Source organism: Myxine glutinosa, chromosome 4 (genome assembly GCF_964187855.1).
Source record: "Myxine glutinosa chromosome 4, kmMyxGlut1.1, whole genome shotgun sequence".
NCBI lineage: Eukaryota > Metazoa > Chordata > Myxini > Myxiniformes > Myxinidae > Myxine > Myxine glutinosa.
Genome location: NC_136264.1, coordinates 151866193 through 151888775, shown reverse-complemented (window position 1 = coordinate 151888775; position 22583 = coordinate 151866193). Strand labels below are relative to the sequence as shown.

The 22583-nt window shown below is 48.2% G+C and overlaps 1 protein-coding gene across 2 annotated transcripts in view; it reads left to right on the top strand.

Annotated features, from left to right (window-relative positions):
• The first annotated feature begins 5770 nt into the window (after positions 1-5770).
• LOC137425417 (transforming growth factor-beta-induced protein ig-h3) overlaps positions 5771-22583 on the top strand; it is a 59500-nt gene continuing 42687 nt past the window's right edge. Inside the window, exons 1-2 of one of the 2 annotated variants that reach the window (XM_078776629.1) lie at positions 5771-6066; positions 13345-13443. In XM_078776629.1, the coding sequence (XP_078632755.1) occupies positions 5945-6066; positions 13345-13443 (221 nt within the window). In that variant the 5' untranslated portion in view covers positions 5771-5944. The remainder of the gene's footprint in view (positions 6067-13344; positions 13444-22583) is intronic. The other variant, XM_068113841.2, reaches the window with a different exon arrangement.

Here is a 22583-nt window from a genome sequence, read left to right as displayed (position 1 = left end):
GGGGAGATCCATGGGGTCCATTTTGCAGAAATACATGAAGCAACTGACTCGGTAATCAAATGGTTCTCATCATTCCACCTACATTTGTGGTGCCTAAATTAGATAGATGCATTGTACTGTGGCGGGCACAAGGGGTAATAATTCCGCGCACCAGTTGGTGGCGCGAGCGCCCAGGTGGGGACCAATGGCACATGCCCCGCCCTTCGACCGATCGGCCACGCCCGGGGACTAGGCGTGGCCTCGGCACATATATGCGGGCTCTAAGCTCGAGCCCGCTCAGTGCTGCACTTCGAGCTTTCGAAATAAAGACTCTTTTGTTTTAACAAACGCGTTGTGGCCTACCTCTTTGGCAAGCAAGTTGTGTGTGCGCAGCACCACACTTCACTGGTGACCCCTATTGGTTCAGCCTTTGCTGACCACCGAACGCGCCATAGCCACCAACGCCGTCGCAGTAAAACTCCCAGAGTTTTGGGAAGCACAGGCCGACGTGTGGTTCGTGCAGGCCGAAGCGCAATTTCAGCTTCGAGGCATAACGGCGGACGAGACCCGTTACTACCACGTGGTCGCCGCCCTCGGGCCCGGCATGGCCGCCCGAGTCGTGTCCATCCTGCGGCACCCGCCGGTCGACCACAAGTACGAGGCGCTCAAACGTCTCCTCATCGCCACGTTCGGCCTCACGGAGATCGAACGGGCCGACCGCCTCCTGGACCTTCCCGAACTCGGCGACACACGACCATCCGTGCGGATGGATTTTATGCTGTCGCTGCTGGGTGACCAAGCCCCGGATTTCTTATTCCAGGCGCTTTTCCTACGCCAGCTACCTCTACAGGTACGCCTCACGCTGGCCGGTTCCAAAATAAGGGAACCCCGCGCCCTGGCCGTAGAGGCAGACAAGTTTTACGCGGCTTGCGACACGTGGTCGAGTTACGGTGCTGCCGTCGTGGATCCCGGGGCAGAGGCTACAGCGTCCCTCGTGGCCGCTGCCGCGCCCCGCCCACCACCACAGCCGCCGAGAACACCGCGGCCGCCGGGGCCGCCGCCGCCCCCGCCACCGCAAGCCTGCTGCTATTTCCATGCCAGGTTCGGCCACAAGGCTAGGACGTGTCGCCCGCCATGCTCGTTTGACAAGTCGGGAAACGACCAGGCCAGTGCTCATTAGCGGCCCTGAGCGTCGGCCATTCCGGCAGCCTCCTGTTCATTATGGACACCTTGTCCGGGCGCCGTTTCCTCTGCGATACAGGAGCGCAGGTAAGCGTCATCTTGGCCTCCACGTCCGACAAGCGAACCGCGGGCCGGGGCCCCGCGTTGCTTGACGCCAACGGTACACCCATCCGCACATTCGGGAAGCGCTGCCTCTCCCTGCGGTTCGGAGGGCAGCGCTTTCAATGGTCGTTCGTGACCGCCAGCGTGCCAATGGCATTGCTTGGTGCGGACTTCCTATGTGCGAATGGGTTGTTGGTCGACGTGAAGCGCAGACAGCTCGTCCAGGCCGAAACCTTTAGCTCGCTCGCTTGTTCGCTGAGCGGCTCACTGAGCGGCTCACCGAGCGGCTTGCCAAGTGGCTTGCTGGAAGGTTCCGTCCCGGCGAGTTTAGTTTGCACGCTTCCGGCAGCGGACGACTTTACCCGCCTCCTCGCCAGTTTCCCGGCCCTCACGCGGCCCACCTTCTCAGCGGTGGCCGTTAAACACGGGGTGGAGCACAACATCCCCACAGTCGGGCCGCCGGTCTATGCCCGGGCACGCCAACTCGAGCCCACGAAGCTCGCCGTGGCAAAAGCGGGTTCGCCCCGCTGGAGCGGCTGGGAATCGTACGGCGCTCCAACAGCGCTTGGGCTTCTCCGCTGCACATTGTGCCGAAGCCCGGCGGGGGATGGCGGCCGTGCGGGGACTACCGCCGGCACAATGATGCCACCACCCCCGACCGCTACCCGGTCCCACACATTCAGGACTTTTCCGCCCAATTGGCCAACACGACCGTGTTTTCTAAGGTGGACCTCATCCAGGGCTACCATCAGGTCCCCGTCCAACCGGACGATGTCCCGAAGACGGCCGTCATCACCCCTTTCAGCCTCTTCGAATTCCTAAGGATGCCCTTCGGGTTGAAGAATGCGGCCCAGGCATTCCAGCGGCTTATGGATAGCATCTTGCGTGACTTACCTTTCCTGTTTGTCTTCCTGGACGACATCCTAGTCGCGAGCGCGTCCCGGGAGAAGCACCTGCTCCACCTCCGCACGCTTTTTGAATGCCTGGGCCAGCATGGCCTAATCATCAACCCCGCCAAGTGCCGTTTCGGTGTCGCCACCATCGACTTCTTGGGGCACCGCATCACCGAGCACGGGGTCGTCCCTTTACCGGCCAAGGTGGAGGCGGTCAGGGATTTCCCGTGGCCCCGCACGATCAAGGGGCTCCAGGAGTTCCTGGGCATGGTAAACTTTTACCACCGCTTCATGCCCCACGTCGCCCGGCTCCTCCGCCCTTTGCACGAGGCCCTTCGGGGCAAGCCGGGCAAAGGTGACATCGCATGGTCGGAGCCGATGGCCGTGGCGTTCGCGGGCGCAAAGCTGGCTCTGGCTGACGCCACCATGCTGGCGCATCCGGCGCCCGATGCACCGATGGCCCTCACCACCGACGCATCAGACTACGCAGTGGGCGCGGTGCACGAGCAATGGGTGCGTGGTGCTTGGCAACCGCTGGCGTTTTTTAGCCGGCAGCTTTGCCCGCACGAACGCCGGTACAGCACCTTTGACCGCGAGTTGCTCGGGCTCCACCTGGCGGTCCGACACTTCCGCCACCTGCTGGAGGGCCACCCGTTCACGGCCTTCGTTGACCACAAGCCCCTTGTGTTCGCGATGGCCAAGGTCGCCGAGCCATGGTCGGCATGGCAGCAGTGCCACCTCTCTGCCGTGTCCGAGTACACGACGGACATCTGTCACGTGGCGAGTAAGGACAACCCGATGGCGGATTGCCTTTCCCGGTCCGTCGTGCATGCAGTCCACCTCGGGGTCGACTATGCCCGGATGGCGGAGGCCCAGACCGCCGACCCCGGCGTCCAGGCCTTGCGGACCACTGTCACGGGCCTCCGCGTCACCAAGGTGCCGTTCGACGCCGCGGGCACGGCCCTCCTATGCGACTTCTCCCTCGGCCGGCCTCGCCCCATCATGCCCGCTGGCTGGCGGCGGGCGCCCAGTGTTCGACGCCATCCATGGCCTGTCCCACCCTGGCACGAAGGCATCCCAGAAACTCGTCGGGGCGAAGTTCGTCTGACATGGCCTCAGGAAGGACGTCCACGACTGGGCCAGGACGTGCCTCGCGTGCCAGCGCGCCAAGGTCCACCGCCACACCCAGGCACCGTTGACCCCGTTTACGGTGCCCGAGCGGCGATTCGACCATGTACACGTCGACTTGGTGGGACCTCTGCCCTCCTCGCGAGGATTCACCCACCTCCTCACCATGGTCGACCGCACCACACGGTGGCTGGAGGCCGTCCCATTGGCGGCGACGTCTGCGGCTGAGGTGGCGCAAGCCTTTATCGCCACTTGGGTTGTCCAGTTCGGTGCCCCCCTCGGACATCTCGTCCGACCGCGGCCCACAGTTCACCTCAGAGCTCTGGGCCACGGTGGCGCAAGGGCTCGGGGTGAAACTACACCGCACCATGGCCTACCACCCCCAGGCCAATGGCCTGTGCGAGCCCTTTCATCACTCCATGAAGGCCGCGCTCCGGGCCAGCCTCCGCGACGGCGGCTGGGTCGACAGACTCCCCTGGGTCCTGCTGGGCCTCAGGACGGCGCCCAAGGACGACCTGCGCGGTCCTCGGCGGAGCTGGTCTTCGGGCAACCACTGCGGGTACCGGGTGAATTTATCCCCGACTCCACGGCTCCTTGGTCCGCGCTCCGCCCTTCTGGAGACCGCCCGCAGGTTCGCCCCGGTGCCAACGGCACACCACGGTTGCCCACCTTCCCACGTCGCCCCGGAGCTTCGCACGGCAAAGTACGTGTTCATCCGGCACGACGCCCACCGGGCACCGCTACGGCCCCCGTACGACGGGCTCTTCCGCGTGCTGGAGACCAGGGACAAATTTTTCACGGTCGATATCGGCGGTGCCCCGGATCGCATTTCCGTGGACCGCCTCAAGCCGGCCCACCTCGATCCAGACCACCCCCCGCCAGCAGCTCTGCCTCCGTGTCGAGGCCACCCCCCGGCGGTCAGACCCCCGGCACCCCCGCCAGCAGCTCTGCCTCCGCGTCGAGGCCGCCCCCCGGCGGTCGGACCCCCGGCACCCCCCAGCCCCGCCGGCCCACTACCCCCCATCCCTGCACGCATCGCCAGGGGGCGTTTCGGCCGGGTCATCCGGCTTCCCCACAAACTCACCCTTCAGGTGCGCGGGAATTCTGGGGGGGGCGCGTGTGGCGGGCACAAGGGGTAATAATTCCGTGCACCAGTTGGTGGCGCGAGCGCCCAGGCGGGGACCGATGGCACATGCCCCGCCCTTCGACCGATCGGCCACGCCCGGGGACTAGGCGTGGCCTCGGCACATATATGCGGGCTCTAAGCTCGAGCCCGCTCAGTGCTGCAGTTCGAGCTTTCGAAATAAAGACTCTTTTGTTTTAACAAACCCGTTGTGGCCTACCTCTTTGGCAAGCAAGTTGTGTGTGCGCAGCACCACACTTCAGTACTATGTATTATTTAGAAATTACATGGTGCACATGATGAGGCCTTAACTCATGCGCCAGTTTGACCTTAAGTTAAAATAGTTAACAATACTCATGACGAATAGGAAGGCAATTTTACGATGTCAGTGCAAAAGTATGCTTCCTTTAAATACGCTTGGCCTTGCCGAAAGGGTGTGCTTAAGGAATTGTGCGGAGTACCTGGAGGTAGCAGAGCAGGGGATCAGGAAAAAGGAGGGTCGGACAGAATATTACCGTTTATATATTTATTCGAGTTTTGTGTGTGTGTGTGTGTGTGTGTGTGTGTGTGTGTGTGTGTGTGTGTGTGTGTGTGTGTGTGTGTGTGTGTTTGTCAGTCCGGGCTGTTACGTTTTTACCATTTGAGTTTTGACATAAAATTTTCAACAAAGCTTTATTATAATATGGAGAAGACAAATTAGTAATTTGGTCAAAAGGTCAAAGGTCAGCATCACATAAAATTGGCAATTTTCATCTGATTGACCGGAAATTTAAAGAATTTGCATATTGGGTCAAAGAATTGGTTCACCAATCAAAAGGTAGAAGCTGAATATTCTTTTAGATCTAAACCTGAAAGGTCAAGGTTGCATAAAATCAACTTTCATTTTGTATTTTTTTGTTGACCCGTTTTTCTTATTTTGAGCAGACGCAGGAAGAAGACGTCCACATCCAAACGGACATGGGCAGGCTTTGCATTTTCAGATGCTTTCTAGTTATTTATCGAGATTTGCATTGTTGCTGATATATCGATATTTTAATCACCCTCTGCCGCCCAAATTTGAATACTGACGTATGTTTCATACATTCCCCTTCCCATACCTAGTAATCCTATCTCCAACTTCTCCTACACTTCCTGCGATCATCACCCTTCGTGAGTACGTAATAAATCGATGACCTTGACGATTTTATACTTTTTAAAACTCTCCAACCTCCATTCTCCAACCAGGCTCGTCATCTCACTCTGTGCATGTTTTCGACCTTGCGTATCGAAGCAAAACAAATGAAGTTAAGGAGGGTCGCTCAAGTTTTGTGTCCGTCCAATGTCAGCCTGTGTCCGTGGACATGGAGCCCGCCCTCCTCACCACCAAGGGAAACCGCTCTGGTATAAAAGGGGACAGCGCACACCCGAATGTCATGCGAAACGCGGTAAACGTCTCTCACTTCATTCACGGCCATTTCAATCGAGTCCTCTCACGTACTGTCTGACTTCCTTACCTGCCACAGTCGAAGCTACACCTGCTCGTCCCCCCTGCGGAACCATGGGCTTGCACACCTGCCTGTTCGTGGCCGTTGCGCTGTCCCTTTGTCTCTGCTGTACCTGCACCGCCTCGTACTTCGACAAGATCCTCCTGCACAGCCGGATCCGTGGGAGCAAACATGGGTGAGCTGGGGACGCGCTCTCCCATTCCCGCGCTCCTTTAGTCATTAATGCTGCACCTTTTACTTGTTATTGTTCCTCGACTATCGCTTCATTATGACGTCATCTTGCAAGACCACAAAAAGCTGCTTTTTCTGTAGCTGCGCCCTGGTGCTTCCCCCATCGATTTAATTTAAACAATTTGTGTTTCCACATTTGTATGGTATCTGGATGTGACGTATCGAAGTAAAGCCATAAATGTGACGTGTCCAAAATACGTCATTTGTAAAGCGAGTACTGCGGCTAACTATTGTAAATTCCCTTTCGTTCGGTATTTCTTAAATTAGACCCTTGAAACTTTTAAATGTTGGGCTTTCAAAAGTTTTATAAACAAAACTATAACACCGCACCATCCATTCATCCATTCATTCATTCATTCATCCATCCATCTATCCATCTATCCATCCATCCATCTATCCATCCATCCATTCAACCATCCATCTATCCATCTATCCACCTATCCATCCATCTATCCATCCATCCATCTCTATCTATCCATCCATCCATCCATCTATCCATCTCTATCTATCCATCCATCCATCCATCTATCCATCCATCCATCCATCTATCGATCCCTCCATCCATCCATCCATCCATCTATCTATCCATCCATCTATCCATCCATCCGTCTATACATCCATCCATCCGTCTATACATCTATCCATCCATCCATCCGTCTATACATCCATCCATCCATCCGTCTATACATCCATCCATCCATCCGTCTATACATCCATCCATCCATCCGTCTGTCTATACATCCATCCATCCATCCATCCGTCTATACATCCATCCATCCATCCATCCGTCTATACATCCATCCATCCATCCGTCTATACATCCATCCATCCATCCATCCATCCGTCTATACATCCATCCATCCATCCATCCGTCTATACATCCATCCATCCATCCATCCGTCTATACATCCATCCATCCATCCATCCGTCTATACATCCATCCATCTATCCATCTATCCATCCATCTATCCATTCAACCATCCATCCATCCATCTATCCATCTATCCATCCATCTATCCATTCAACCATCCATCTATCCATCCATCCATCCATCTATCCATCTATCCATCTATCCATCCATCTATCCATTCAACCATCCATCCATTCAACCAGCCATACATACATACATACATACATACATACATACATACATACATCCAAACATGCTTGTTCTTCATATTCGAAGATGACACCTATCTCTCCCAACAGATCGGAGATTTGATTAGATTTAAGGAAGGGAAAATATTCTAAAGTAAAAAATGTGTTTTATTTAAATAAATAAATAAATCCAGCGAACACACAAATGAAAAAAAAAAAAAAAAAAAATTTTTTTTTTACAATGTCGAGGCTCATGGAGGAGCTAGAACAGAGAAGAGATCAGGACGTAAGGAAACAGCAGAAAGAGAGGCGAAAAACAACAACAGCAGGGATGAGGGACAAAATATATGGAAACTTGGAGAAATGAGGGATGTGTGGAAGAATGAGGGGTATGGGAGGACAATATATGGATACAGAAGCAAACTCTCAGAAAGGAAAAACTGGAAACTTGGAAAGGGTGGCCTTTCGGAGGGTTAATGGGGGTACAAAGATCATGTTAATGGGCCTTTGGGGGTAAAAATTAATGGGGGTAAAAAGATCATGGTTTTAGATGGGGGATAACCTTCATTTGTCCCCCACCCACCCCCACCCCCCACCCCATATTTTTCAGCATCTTGATGTGTATTGTTATACACCAAAAGGTTTCCTATCTTTTGTGATGTTGCTAATATCGATATTGCACAACTTGAATGTTAATTTTAGGAAGTCAATTTGGAGCGTTTCATTTGGCCTCCCTTCCTTTTCTTCAGCTCAGAATACAAGTTTCTCAGAAAGCATTCATGGGACATATTATGGAGATTGGTGGCCAGACCAAGTTTCTCAGTGAACATTCATTGGACATATGGAGATAGGTGGCCAGACCAAGTTTCTCAGTGAACATTCATTGGACATATGGAGATAGGTGGCCGGACCAAGTTTCTCAGTAAGCATTCATGAGATGATTAGACATATGGAGATAGGTGGCCGGACCAAGTTTCTCAGAAAGCATTCAGGGGACATTATGGAGATAGGTGGCTGGACCAAGTTTCTCAGTAAGCGTTCATGGGACATATGGAGATAGGTGGCCAGGTCAAGTTTCTCAGAAAGCATTCATGGGACATATGGAGATAGGTGGCCGGACCAAGTTTCTCAGTAAGCATTCATTAGATGATTAGACATATGGAGATAGGTGGCCGGACCAAGTTTCTCAGAAAGCATTCAGGGGACATTATGGAGATAGGTGGCTGGACCAAGTTTCTCAGTAAGCGTTCATGGGACATATGGAGATAGGTGGCCAGGTCAAGTTTCTCAGAAAGCATTCATGGGACATATGGAGATAGGTGGCCGGACCAAGTTTCTCAGTAAGCATTCATTAGACATATGGAGATAGGTGGCCTGGCCAAGTTTCTCAGTGAACATTCATTGGACATATGGAGATAGGTGGCCGGACAAAGTTTCTCAGTAAGCATTCATTAGACATATGGAGATAGGTGGCCGGACCAAGTTTCTCAGTAAGCATTCATTAGACATATGGAGATAGGTGGCCAGGCCAAGTTTCTCAGTGAACATTCATTGGACATATGGAGATAGGTGGCCAGACCAAGTTTCTCAGTAAGCATTCATTAGACATATGGAGATAGGTGGCCAGGCCAAGTTTCTCAGAAAGCATTCATGGGACATTATGGAGATAGGTGGCTGGACCAAGTTTCTCAGTAAGCATTCATGGGGCATATGGAGATAGGTGGCCAGACCAAGTTTCTCAGTAAGCATTCATGGGACATATGGAGATAGGTGGCTGGACCAAGTTTCTCAGTAAGCGTTCATGGGACATATGGAGATAGGTGGCCAGGCCAAGTTTCTCAGAAAGCATTCATGGGACATATGGAGATAGGTGGCCGGACCAAGTTTCTCAGTAAGCATTCATTAGACATATGGAGATAGGTGGCCAGGCCAAGTTTCTCAGTGAACATTCATTGGACATATGGAGATAGGTGGCCAGACCAAGTTTCTCAGTAAGCATTCATTAGACATATGGAGATAGATGGCCAGGCCAAGTTTCTCAGAAAGCATTCATGGGACATATGGAGATAGGTGGCCAGACCAAGTTTCTCAGTAAGCATTCATGGGACATATGGAGATAGGTGGTCGGACCAAGTTTCTCAGTAAGCATTCATTAGACATATGGAGATAGGTGGCCAGACCAAGTTTCTCAGTAAGCATTCATGGGACATATGGAGATGGGTGACCGGGCCAGGTTTCTCAGTAAGCATTCATTGGACATATGGAGATAGGTGGCCAGACCAAGTTTCTCAGTTAAGCATTCATTGGACATATGGAGATAGGTGGCCGGGCCAAGTTTCTCAGTTAAGCATTCATTGGACATATGGAGGTAGGTGGCCGGGCCATCTCAGCAGAGCTTTGTGTTGGTATATTTGCTTTTTGGAGAACTTCTATATCAAGGGTTTTAACTTACCATTGTGTGTTCGTTATTTTTGTTGAACAAGTTTGATGAAAACAGTCGACCTTTCTTTAGTCGAAACTGTGCATTGTCCAGGTTTCGCAAACATAGATAAGTACAGTTAATACAGTAGCTCCGTACACCATCAGTTCGGTAGAGAGAACGAGTCCTCTCTTGACCAAGAGTCCATTTCCCTGCTCTCCAAATGATGAGCTCATTTTACAAATCCTAGATTGTATTTCATCACCTATTTTAACATTTTTTGATGGAGCACTTCCAAAGTGGACGAATTTATCCATGACCTGCATAGCTTGCTGATTTCCATCAATGATGGGTGCTTGAATGCAAGCGTTTTCCCCCGTGCGGGTTCCTTCAAGATTTTGGTTCCTGATGGCGAGGCCAAATCTAGTGGATGCAACATCTGCCTTTTCTCCTTTTGTATGCAGCAGAAGGTTGTGGGTAGCATAATTGTGGCTGAGGACACGACTGCCACTGATGCAACATATTCCTTTTCTCATTTTGTATGCAGCAGAAGGTTGTGGGTAGCATAATTGTGGCTGAGGACACGACTGCCACTGATGCAACATCTTCCTTTTCTCCTTTTGTATGCAGCAGAAGGTTGTGGGTAGCATAATTGTGGCTGAGGACACGACTGCCACTGATGCAACATCTTCCTTTTCTCCTTTTGTATGCAGCAGAAGGTTGTGGGTAGCATAATTGTGGCTGAGGACACGACTGCCACTGATGCAACATCTTCCTTTTCTCCTTTTGTATGCAGCAGAAGGTTGTGGGTAGCATAATTGTGGCTGAGGACACAACTGCCACTGATGCAACATCTTTCTTTTCTCCTTTTGTATGCAGCAGAAGGTTGTGGGTAGCATAATTGTGGCTGAGGACACGACTGCCACTGATGCAACATCTTCCTTTTCTCCTTTTGTATGCAGCAGAAGGTTGTGGGTAGCATAATTGTGGCTGAGGACACGACTGCCACTGATGCAACATCTTCCTTTTCTCCTTTTGTATGCAGCAGAAGGTTGTGGGTAGCATAATTGTGGCTGAGGACACGACTGCCACTGATGCAACATCTTTCTTTTCTCCTTTTGTATGCAACAGAAGGTTGTGGGTAGCATAATTGTGGCTGAGGACACGACTGCCACTGATGCAACATCTTCCTTTTCTCCTTTTGTATGCAGCAGAAGGTTGTGGGTAGCATAATTGTGGCTGAGGACATGACTGCCACTGATGCAACATCCTCTGTCAGTTAGGGTAGAAATTTGTCATTTGCTTAGGATACCAAGGACACCGTGGAATCTTTGGAAGCACACGCATTGATGAATCGCCCTGCCTGCAAGACATCGGGATGACAGTTTCTAATCTGCATATCTTCTTGAGAGTGAGCAACAAGTGCACAATCTTCAGCAAAGCGTAACTCTCGTATTATTTCTTCCGAAACCCTTGATTTAGGTCGCAGCCGTTTCAAGTTAAATAGTTTACCATCTGCCTTGAATCGAATTGACACCCCGAAAAGGCAATCGTGGAAAGTGTCAACCAGCATTGCTGCAAATAGTGTGCTAAAAAGAGTCGGAGCAAGCTTCACTCCATTTGACACATACCTGCTTCACTCCATTTGACACGCTGAGGGGTTCGGAGGCATTGCCACCTTATATAACCCAACCTGGCATTCCATCGTGAAATTGTTTGATCACGCTGATACATTTTTGAGGGCATCCTGCTTTTACGAGTGCTGCTCTTGATAAAGGCCTTCTCTGTTTACTGAGTCAAATACCTTTGTCAGGTAAGCAAATACAAATTATAGATCAACGATGCGTCTTTCAAATCTCGCAGTATGGTCTCCTGATGCCACATTCATTGAAGCATTTCTGTGAAGCATAAGAAGAAGAGTGCTTCACCAACCATACCTTCACATTTCAGAATGAATTGAGTCCAAGCCAAGTGTCTGTTTGAAAGTTGTTTTATCCCACTGCCATTTTCATCCAAACTCGGTTCTTCATCTTCAGCCAATTTCTGTTGCATGACAAATTGTGGAATCGGATGGATGACTTCCATATTGATATCTCATTTTTTCCACTGTATATTGAGGAGATTTCCAAAGTGGGAACTATCTTCGATTTTCCCATCAAGACAATTCCATTAAAAGGCATTAAGGCGATGGATGAACCTCATGATTGAGGACAATATAGTACATCTTTAAGAGCTTTGCAAAAGGTTCTCATGTTGTGATGATTTGCGTAAGTCCAGTTGAAGTGCCATGTGCAGGGTCCCCGGGTGAGGAAATTCACTGGAAGAATCACTGGGATGACATACTTCGTCTGGACTTAATTATAACCCTCATCTCATCAACAGAAGCGATAGGCGGATAGGGTAACGTCTTATTTATCCTGCCCAAAATAATCTTTCTGCTGGAGCTATCGTTGTGATGGAATACTTTTGAACCCCAAGGTTAGCTCTTCCACAAGTGTTCATCCTTTGGCCAAGACTAAAAAAAAAAACTTTTATGATTTCGTCCCCTTTTTTGGAGAAAGGAGCGATCTATTTGCCTCTCTCTCTCTCTCTTTCCCTCTCCCTCGTTCCTCCTCTCTACACTCTTCCGCTCTCTTTTTCACTTCATCTCTCTCTCTCTCTCTCTCTCTCTCTCTCTCTCTCTATCTCTATCTCTATCTCTATCTCTATCTCTATCTCTATCTCTATCGCTCTCTCTATCTCTATCGCTCTCTCTTTCCCTCTCCCTCGTTCTTCCTCTCTACACTCTCCTGCTCTCTTTTTCACTTCATCTATCTCTCTCTCTCTCTATCTCTATCTCTATCTCTATCTCTATCTCTATCACTCTCTCCCTCTCCCTCGTTCCTCCTCTCTACACTCTTCCGCTCTCTTTTTCACTTCATCTCTCTCTCTTTCTCTCTCTCTTCCTCTTTCTCCCTTTACTTCACTATCTTCCACAGTCGTCTCCTCACTCACACTCTCTCTATCTCTGTGTCTCTGTGTCCTGGAATAATTCTTCTGATCCTATTCATATGCATATTGGACTTAGCAGTTAGCCTGGTGTTGGCTTTGCGGTTAGGGTGCTGGCTTGGGATCCTTGGATCCTGGGTTCGAATCCCGGTCGATCGCTGAATTAACGCCAGGGGGGTTGACTCAGCCTGTTATCCTTCTGAGGTCGGCAAATTGAGTACCAGCTTGCTGTGATGAATGATCCCTGTGTGTACCCCGATTTAGAATAGGTACACCGTATCCCTGCGCATCGTAAGAGGTGACTAAGGGTTGGCGTCAGGAAGGGCATCCGGCCATAAAAACATAGCCTTGCGGGCCCCATGACAATCATGGTTCCCTGTTAGAGGCAAACCCCCGCTCTAGTGGGGGAAAATGGCCTTAAAACGATCATTCATTCATTGGACTGGATGGAAGTCAGTTACAAGTTCAGCCTGAAGGTAACATACTTTGTGGAACGCGCAAACAATCTGCTGATGAGTATCCTTGTAGTTCATAGCATAAATTTGGGGCTTAACGTCAATCCAAAGGAGGGCACACTTTTGATGTCACACCCTGCCTGCGAAGCATGGATCCATCGGTATATAGTCGGGTCGGGAATCCAACCCAGACAAGACAGCTCAAAAGTAGGTATTCTTGTCATGAACATTGTTCTATATTAAGAGGTCTCTCTCCCCATAGGTCCAATGTGTGTGCAGTACAGCATGTGGAGGGGACTGACAAAAAGTACTTTTCCAATTGCAAGCAGTGGTACTCACGCCAGATATGTGGCAACCCCACGTAAGTACTCGTATGTCCTCTTGCGGCTTGAAAACTGTACATTGGACCAGCTTGAGATGTGTGTAAAAAGCATTAATGGTTTTATAAAGCTATAGTTGTTACTGACTTCATGCCTACCTATCACATTCTTAGCTCTTTGTTCAAATTTAAAATAAGTTGAAGCACCCTCTCCCTATGAGAACAGCAATGGGGGCAACTTTGTTTTGTGTTGTACAACTTCCGGGAGTTTGCTTAAGTTTTTTTCACCATAACATCCAGTTTTCAAGTTATTCTGTCCAGCGGTGCAAGCGTGCATTAGCAGGTATGATAATTCAGCCACTTCTTATAATAATTCTCCACTCTCATAAAGTAAACATCTAAGTTGGAGGTGGCCATCTCAACTTAGTAGAAGGTTTCCAGCACACTCCGTTTTCAGCACACTCAGATATAGTTTACAACCAAAACTTTTCAGCTTGTTTCATGCAGCAGTTTAGGAGTGCAGAAAAATAGTTTTGGCCAAGTCGTTTTTTATTCTATGAGGGTTTCATTAGTCAGGGCCCTTAGGGATATTTTGGGGCCGTTTGGTTCAAATTCTTCCAAAAGCACCAAATTTGGCCCAGATGTTGCCCATGCCATACTCTTTCGATTTTTGACGGGCGCCAAGACGGGCGCCCCCCCCCCCCGGGGGCCCCATATTGGCGAAATACTAAATGGCGAAAAACGAAATACTAAATGGAAATACTAAATGGCGAAATACTAATAACTAAATGGCCGCCACCCGGATTAGAGGAAAATCAGTTAAATAACCAAAAGGGTTGGAATCATGTATGATACCACTTTTCAGGGGTTTTCGAGGTCGAGGAATCCAATTATGATGTTATTTTGATGATTCGAGGTCAAGGTCAATCCTCAAGGTCATCTTAAAGGTCATTTTTGAGTCAAACATGTCGGTTTTTGAGTTTTTTGTCAAGATTTTGCGAGGTTCACCATTTTATGTTTCTGGGTTGGGTAATCGAACTCTGACCTTATTTTTGACAATTAGAGGAAATATTTACATGTCTATTTCCTAATTTTCAGGCATATGCAGTTCATCAGTCTAATTACAAAGGTACGGATTTTGATGTTTTATGAACTGTATGTCATATCCTTGTGTTTAATTTTTGTGCGATCATGATCCGGGTTCATGTATACATGATTGTATACATGTCAGAAATATGACGTCATAGGTCATGTGACCTGGCGGCCATATTGGATTTTATGAAAACCTTAAAAATGGATCCCTGCCTTCATTTTTCGATCGATTCATTTTGAACTTTGACCACTTATAGTACGCCATGTGATTGGATGCATGTCCTAATTATGACGTCATAGGTCAGGTGACATGGCGGGATGGACCGGTATGGTCCCCGGATCATACCGCCCTTGGTGCCCGTCAAAAATCGAAAGAGTATGGCATGGGCAACATCTGCGCCAAATTTGATGCTTTAGGAAGAATTTGAACCAAAATATCCCTAAGGGCCCTGACTACATACAGAGTTACAGAAAATACTTTTAAATGCCGCAACTGGCAAGTGATCATGTTCACGCTATTACCTCAAGATTACCAAATGGTGATCGGTAAAAATTAACCATCGGTCCGAACAATCACGTGAACTTTTTCACACCTATGGTAACAGTAATGTTGCGACGCTGACGTGTCTTCCAGCCAAATGGCAAACAAAGATGGAACCCTCATGCCACTATTAAGCATATTGATGAAAATAAAGGTGACAATAAAATACAGAAAAACACACGTATATTTAAGAATTTGCTATCTCACAGACATGGTGTTGGCTTAGCGGTTAGGGTGCCGGCTTGGGATCCTCGGATCCTGGGTTCGAATCCCGGTCGATCACTGAATTAACGCCAGGGGGGTTGACGCAGCCTGTCATCCTTCCGAGGTCGGCAAATTGAGTACCAGCTTGCTGGGATGAATGATCCCAGTGTGTACCCCGGTTTAGAATAGGTACACCGTATCCCTGCGCATCATAAGAGGCGACCAAGGGTTGGCGTCAGGAAGGGCATCCGGCCATAAAAACATTGCCTGAAACAGGGAACCATGATTGTCATGGGGCCCGCAAGTCTAACCCCCACTTTAGCGGGGAAAATGGCCTTAAAACGATCATTCATTCATTCGTTCACAAACATGAGGCACAAATTCCAACATGTCTCAAAAAGAAGTTCCTAACATATCGTTTTAAGTTTATGGGAATTTTTGAAATCGTCTGCGTCACCTTAGGAAGATAAAGTTATTGCCGCTGAACTTTGTGAAGTCTACCATTCTGTGAAATATCACCAATCGTATCGAAGTTTTAACTGTACTGTAAAAGTTCATATAGATATCTACAATCACTCCACCATTGCAAGATTTCATGTGTGGAAAAATAAAGGCAAAAAAACTGTGTGGTAAAATTCCAGCACCATATTCTATTCGAAAGCAATTGGATTGTGAAATCACGCCAAAAAATATGATAAATCTTGTTTTTTTAACGTTGGAGGCTCCAGGCACGGACTATATAGCCCTCATCAAGCCCAGGCCTTAAATTAAAGAGCAGAAAAGTGTATGATGTTTGTTTGCAAGAAGGAGAGATTGAAGCTAGCCTGGTATATGTCGTTTGAGTGAGACAGAAAGACCAGCAATCCTGACACGGAGAGTGTAAGATTGTTCCGGGCACCACTTTAACGCTTTAACGCCGACATATATATGTATATATATGTATATATCTGACTTTTTACAAAATGCAACTGTCCTCTATTCTTGTGGTCCTTCGATGGCCACCTCGTCATGTCAGATTATTCCTCATCCACATGGAGACACATTCTGTGCCAAGATGTCGGTATTCATTTACTCGTGTTGTTCCTTCTGCAAATGACTGCATGGAGTTTTGGCTGCACATTGAGCCTGTGACTCAGTCCAACTCCATATCCGTTTTTAAGTTGGCTCATCTTGCAGCCTTGTCCTGAGCCACTTTGACCTTATGCTAAGTTTGGCCTGCCAACCTACACTCTAATCATAAATTAGACCTGGTTTACTATTAGCTTGGGCCGGCTCGCTGCCAATACAGCCTGGACAGTTTCCACCTCGCCAAGGCCAGATCCTACCTCACGTAGGCCCATTGTTACCTTGCCCTGGCCTGTTTCCATTTTACTGCAGAGCTCGGCCTTGCGCTTGGCCAGGTCTTCCCACATCTGTTTCATTATCTGATTGAATATGCTCATCATGTCTGGTCCGTGCTTTGTGGCACTGTTGGCATGAACGTCTCCTCCATCTCACCCTTGAATTAAAATGTGCTCTCACCTGCCATTTTTAAATTTAAAAAATTCAACATTCAAAAATTAGAGAGAAATTTGTATATCTGAATTTGCGAACTCGTCAATACAACTTTCACTCGTCTACTTTCCAAAATTCTGGAATCGCCCAACTGCAATGTCGTGTAAGGAACAGCTCCGCAAATGTCATCAATCAAATCACACAATTTTTTAACATTTTTTATTCCATTCTCATTTCTAATTAACCCCAATTTCTCCTCAAGAGGCATTGTAGGTATGAATACCACTACTAGGACATCAAGGTGTAACGCGTCTAAGAGCCACTAAACACCATTTAATTCAAAGTTACTGTATAATCCAAACTTCTCCCTTGGTGACATTATGTGTTGTGACCATCACATTGTCGTCACATGCATTGTGGCCTATTGCTCTAGAATTATGATAGGCCCAATTTAATTTTGGGTTCAAGAAAACTAAAAGTAACCATTCTTGCTACAATAACGTGTCCTCCTCAGGCTGCAATTAAACAATTTAATGAATTGTAGTGATGTAAGTAAAGTAAATATGCACAAATTTCATCATCTACTCTGTGAAGGACATGCACAAATTCCGATGGAAGCCTCAACAGAGGATGGAAAACATACAAGCGTCTGTTGAAGAGGATAAAAAAAAAGTAAATACAACTATCTCCAGCAGTTCCTTATACGCACAAAGGGTTTGTTCTGGAATGTTGGGGAATTTCAAAATAAATAAGGACTGGCTCAACACCATATCTGGCGCTATGGAAACTGAGCTGGACTTAACTAAATTATCGCGAGCTCCCCCTTCAACTCCTGCTGAGGAACTTCAACTTGATGCTCCATCCTGTATAGGGGAGAGCAAATTACACTCTGCAGCGTCATCGGGTGCCTCCACGATCCTAAATGCCCACCCCAACCTCAAGCTGCCTCAACTGCCTCAACTGCCTCAAGCTGCCTCAAGCTGCTACAAGCTGCCTTAGCCTCAAGCTGCCTCAAGCTGCCTCAAGCTGCCTTAGCCTCAAGCTGCCTCAAGCTGCTACAAGCTGCCTTAGCCTCAAGCTGCCTCAAGCTGCCTTAGCCTCAAGCTGCCTCAACCCCAAACCTCAAGCTGCCTCAAGCTGCCTCAACCTCAAGCTGCCGCAAGCTGCTGCCCACCCCAAACCTCTGCCCACCCCAAACCTAACTGTTGTGAGCCCTGGGAAGGACAACGCACATGCACCTAGGTTTTGAAGCTAGGAATGCCATAGTATTCTGTTTAGTGATTAAGAATACATCGTTTTCATGTGGATAGATATGGGTTGTGATCCTCCCCATCAGAGAAGTCATTGAAATGCTCCCAAACCCCCTGCCACGGCTACTTCCCATTTGAGAGCTGCCCAATGAAACTGCATTGGCGGGCAAAAAGCGAAGACCCGGTCCTTTATTCTTTTTTGATGCACTGAATTGCATCACCAAAGGAGGGACCTGACCTACCCCCCCCCCCCCCTTCCCACGCCTCCTCCCCCCAAGCCCTCTCCCTCCCACACATCTCCCTGCTCTTAAATGTTGTGTGCTCTCAAGTGTTTGTGTGCTTCCCCTTCTCTTGTCTTCCGCTCCCTCTTTTTATATATTTTGTTTGTCTAGTTGATTTGTTTGTGAAGTAAATGTCAGCTCTTTCACGAGCCTCAAATCAGTATACAAAAAAAACGGAAAATAACGTGGGGCCTGGAATCTGCAAGATGAGGAGAATCAATAAAGTGTGAGACGCAGCCGATTTCACAGTGGTCCAGGGGAGATCAGAGACATAGCGGTTCGGGTGAGATCGGACACAAGGCAGGTTTGAGGAGACCAGAGGGACATAACCTTCCATTTTTTAAAGAGCGAGATGGGAGATTCGCATTCGGGGAGATTTGCACAGAGATTTAGATTAGACAGATTGAGATTGTAATGAGATTACAGATCACTGATTACAGATTCGCTCCTTCGCTCGCTCACACAGTCGCTCGCTTTCTTTCCCACCTTTCTCTCAACTTTTTCTTTCCCACCTTTCTCTCAACTTTTTCTTTCAGCCTTTCATTCTCTTCTTCTTCACTTTCTGACATTATATGTCTTTCTTCTTCCTCAACTCATTCTTTCATACACTCCACGGCTTTTGGCACTTTACTCACGGATGCACACATCATGCTCAGCGTGCCTTTATCCCACACCGGCTGTCTCCACGCTACCATGTAGCTGCCCATCTCATCTGGCAAGACCGGATGATATTCTCTCTCAACCACTCAGTACAATGCGTTCAACTCGAGAACATCCAGTGTCCCCACACAACCAGGACGCTAATGTAGTGGAGGGAAGAAAGGCAGAGGGAGTGAGCGGGACGTGAACCAGAACTGCCAAGCATTGGGGTGACTACAATCACAGCCAGGGTTGAGCAAGGTGAGTGTGTCAGGGCTTGTAGAAGACCTCTCACTATCTCTTTCTCACCCTTCTTGCTGCCCTTTCTCTCACTTGTTTGGGTGTCTGGATCCATTTGCATAGAGGTGCTAAGTAATTGTTTTAAGGCATTTGATGGCAGGAATATCAAGTAGGGGTAATATAAATTAATATGTGCTTGACATTTGTAACAATTGCTTGCCTTTCCTGATTTCTCCCACTAATTTCCCAGTTTAACTCCCCAACCGACATTTCTCCCACCAATTTCCTCCTTGTATAATAAATTTTTGAAAGAGTTGATATTGTGTCTTGACTTATCCTGCTCAGATTTGGTCTGAGATAGCACTCCTGGGCAAATTAGTCCAAGTGATTAATTTGTCTGATGGACTATTATATAGGGTGCGGCACATAATGCTGGTTCCCTCAGCCAATTAATATTCATTATGCAGCTGCAAGCACCGTTCCCCAACTGCTTCATTCATCCCGCAGGTACGGTAAACTGATCCTGGGCACAAAGATCCGGGCAGAGTGTTGTGGACTGCATCAGTGACCTTTTGATAGACACGCCGGCCTTTCGGAGTTATCTGGGCCACGTCAGCACCACTGTTGTAAAGACTGCCAATTTGGATCTCTCCAGCATCTGTAACAATAGTGAAGAGTACTTTTCATCGGTGGCAATTTTCCAGTACTTTCCAATGATGAACGTTGTTCCATTTATTGGTCCAACCAATGGCAGTAGTGAGGCGTACTTTCTTATCTGGTTGCTAACCAATCATTTTTCCCCACACTTCGCTGCTGAGCTGTAGGAACTCCAGCTTCCAGGGACGAGAGGATGAAGGCTTTATCTAGAGTGTGGAGACACTCTCTTGCCTTGCGACTCGCTGCTTTACAACTTCGGGCAAATAACTCATGGACTTTGATAACTTTTCGAGCGCCTTGATAACTATGGCATTATCATCAATCTCAGCAAATGCAAGTTTGAGTTGCCTTCACTCTCCTTCCTCGGCTACATTGTAGACAAACACAGTATCTGCCCACTGGAGGAGAAAGTCAAGATCGTACATGCCTTTCCTGAACTCACATCACTACCCAAGTTCAGGGAGTTTCCTGGCCTTGTGAAGTTTTACAGGTGTTTCATCCCTAACAGTGCAGATGTGTCTCAGCCGTTGGCGAACATACTACGTAACAAGAATAAGAAAAATCAGCCTATCACACCCTATGAAAAAGTAGTCTTCCTTCGAAGAGGTGAAAATGAGGTTGGCTGAGTCTAAGCACCACCACTTCTAAGAATGAAGCACCACTATGCCACTAATTGGTCATCCCAAGGGTGAAGCACCACTATGACACTTAGTCGATGCATCAGATGTGGGAGTAGGAGGAGTTTTGCAGCAGAATGTAGATGACATCTGGCAACCACTCTCCTTTTCTCAAAACGTTTCCAACCTGCAGAGACCAGATGTAGCACATTTGGGAAAGAACCTCTAGCAGCTTGCCTGAGTGTCAAACACTTTTGGCATATGCTAGAAGGAAGGACGTTCTCTATCTGTACGGACCACAAGCCATTGACCTATGCTCTCAAGTCAGCACACAATCATCACTCTCCAAGAGTCGTATGACATCTTGATTTCATCTCCCAATTCATGATGGACTTGAGGGACATCTGTGGTAAAGACAACTCTCTGCAGCAGATGCACTCTCCCGAGTTGTTGCAAATGCTCTGGATGCATCTAAGATCATCGATTTCGTTATCATAGCTGAAGCCAAACAGCGTGATGAGGAGCTACAAAGGCTGCGAACCAATTCAATGGCAACCCAGTTCAAAGAAGTACCACTTCATACTTCTGGGGGTAGGATTGCATGTGACGTTTCCACATGTGATCCTTGCCCTTAAATCCCTTTCGAATACCAATGTGCAATTTTTGATGCTCGACACAATTTGTCTCAATCTAGCATCAGAGCCACTCAACATTTAGAGACACAGCGTTTCATCTGGCAGGGATGGAATCGTGACGTCAAAGACTGGTCCAGGACCTGCATGGCATGGTAGAGATTCAAAGTACATTGACACATCAGGTCTCCACTTGGCATAGTTTTTACACTGGACACCAGATTCGACCATGTCCACATCAATGTACTTAGACCTCAACCTCCATCAGACGGCAATACATACTTGCTCACAAGCATTGATCGTTTTACTTATTGGTCAGCCGCAATACCCATCCCTGACCAGACTGCAGAGATAGTAGCACAAGCATTCATCTCACATTGGGTAGCTGTATTCGGTGCACCCTCAACAATAACCACAGGCCAAGTTCATCAGTTCAAATCAGCACTTTTCCAAACTCTGTCGGAACTACTTGGCAGTAGGAGAACCCGAACCACAGCTTATCATCCATCACCGAATGGACTCATGGAACAATTCAATCAACAGTTGAAAGCGTCTCTGAAAGCCCATACAAATACAAGATTGATGGAGAGTCTCCCAATCACCTCGCTTGGTATCCAGACTGCTATTAAGTCTGACCTAAGTTGCTGTGCTGCTGAATTAGTTTTTGGCACGACTCTCAAGTTGCCAGAACAGTTTCAGTTGAATCACGACTTGGATCCGAGCAAATATGTACATAGACTATGGATACACGTGAGAAACCTGAAGCCTACATCTGCCAGGTTACAGCACAGGCAAGCCCAGGACATTTCAGACATTCATTGTTGTACTCATGTGTTTGTGTGATACAACGTGGTGCGGAAGCCACTTCAACCCCCGTATGATGGACCGTTTGAGGTCAGCCGCCAGGCTGACAAGTTTTTCATTATTAACTACAATGGCGAACATGGTACTGTCAGCATTGACAGGTTGAAGCCTGCTCCTGCGGAACATGACCTGAGTACTGCGCATGCAACCAGCACCAGCACGGGCAGCTGTCCCTCAACCAGCACCAGCACCAGCAACTGTACAACCCCTCACATTTCGCTCCTTTCACCCATGATCATCATCAAACTGATCATCAAACTGACCATGATCCATGTTCATGATCATCAAACTCCTTACAGTGAGCAGATTATTTTCATGGGTACTGACCATTTATGACTCATATTACTTCGTGGACACGACGTTGGATTGACCTACTGGTGATATGCCATTTCTTGGTTCTCATTGAACTTGTGACAATATTCCCAAGTGCTTAAGCCTAACAGCTTATGGGACATTGTTTAGACTGGACGAAGTCATCAACCTTTAGCGGTGAGTAGAAGTCGATAACGCGATTTTCTATAATAGTAAAGGTCATTAAATGGACTAATCTACTAGACTATTCGCGGGGTTGCGAGATGAGAAGATGGTCGCATCAATTTTACGGATAACGTTTGAAGAGATTACGTTTGCCAAAGCGGTTGAAACTGCGGCTGTTGTCGAACAAGCGAGAA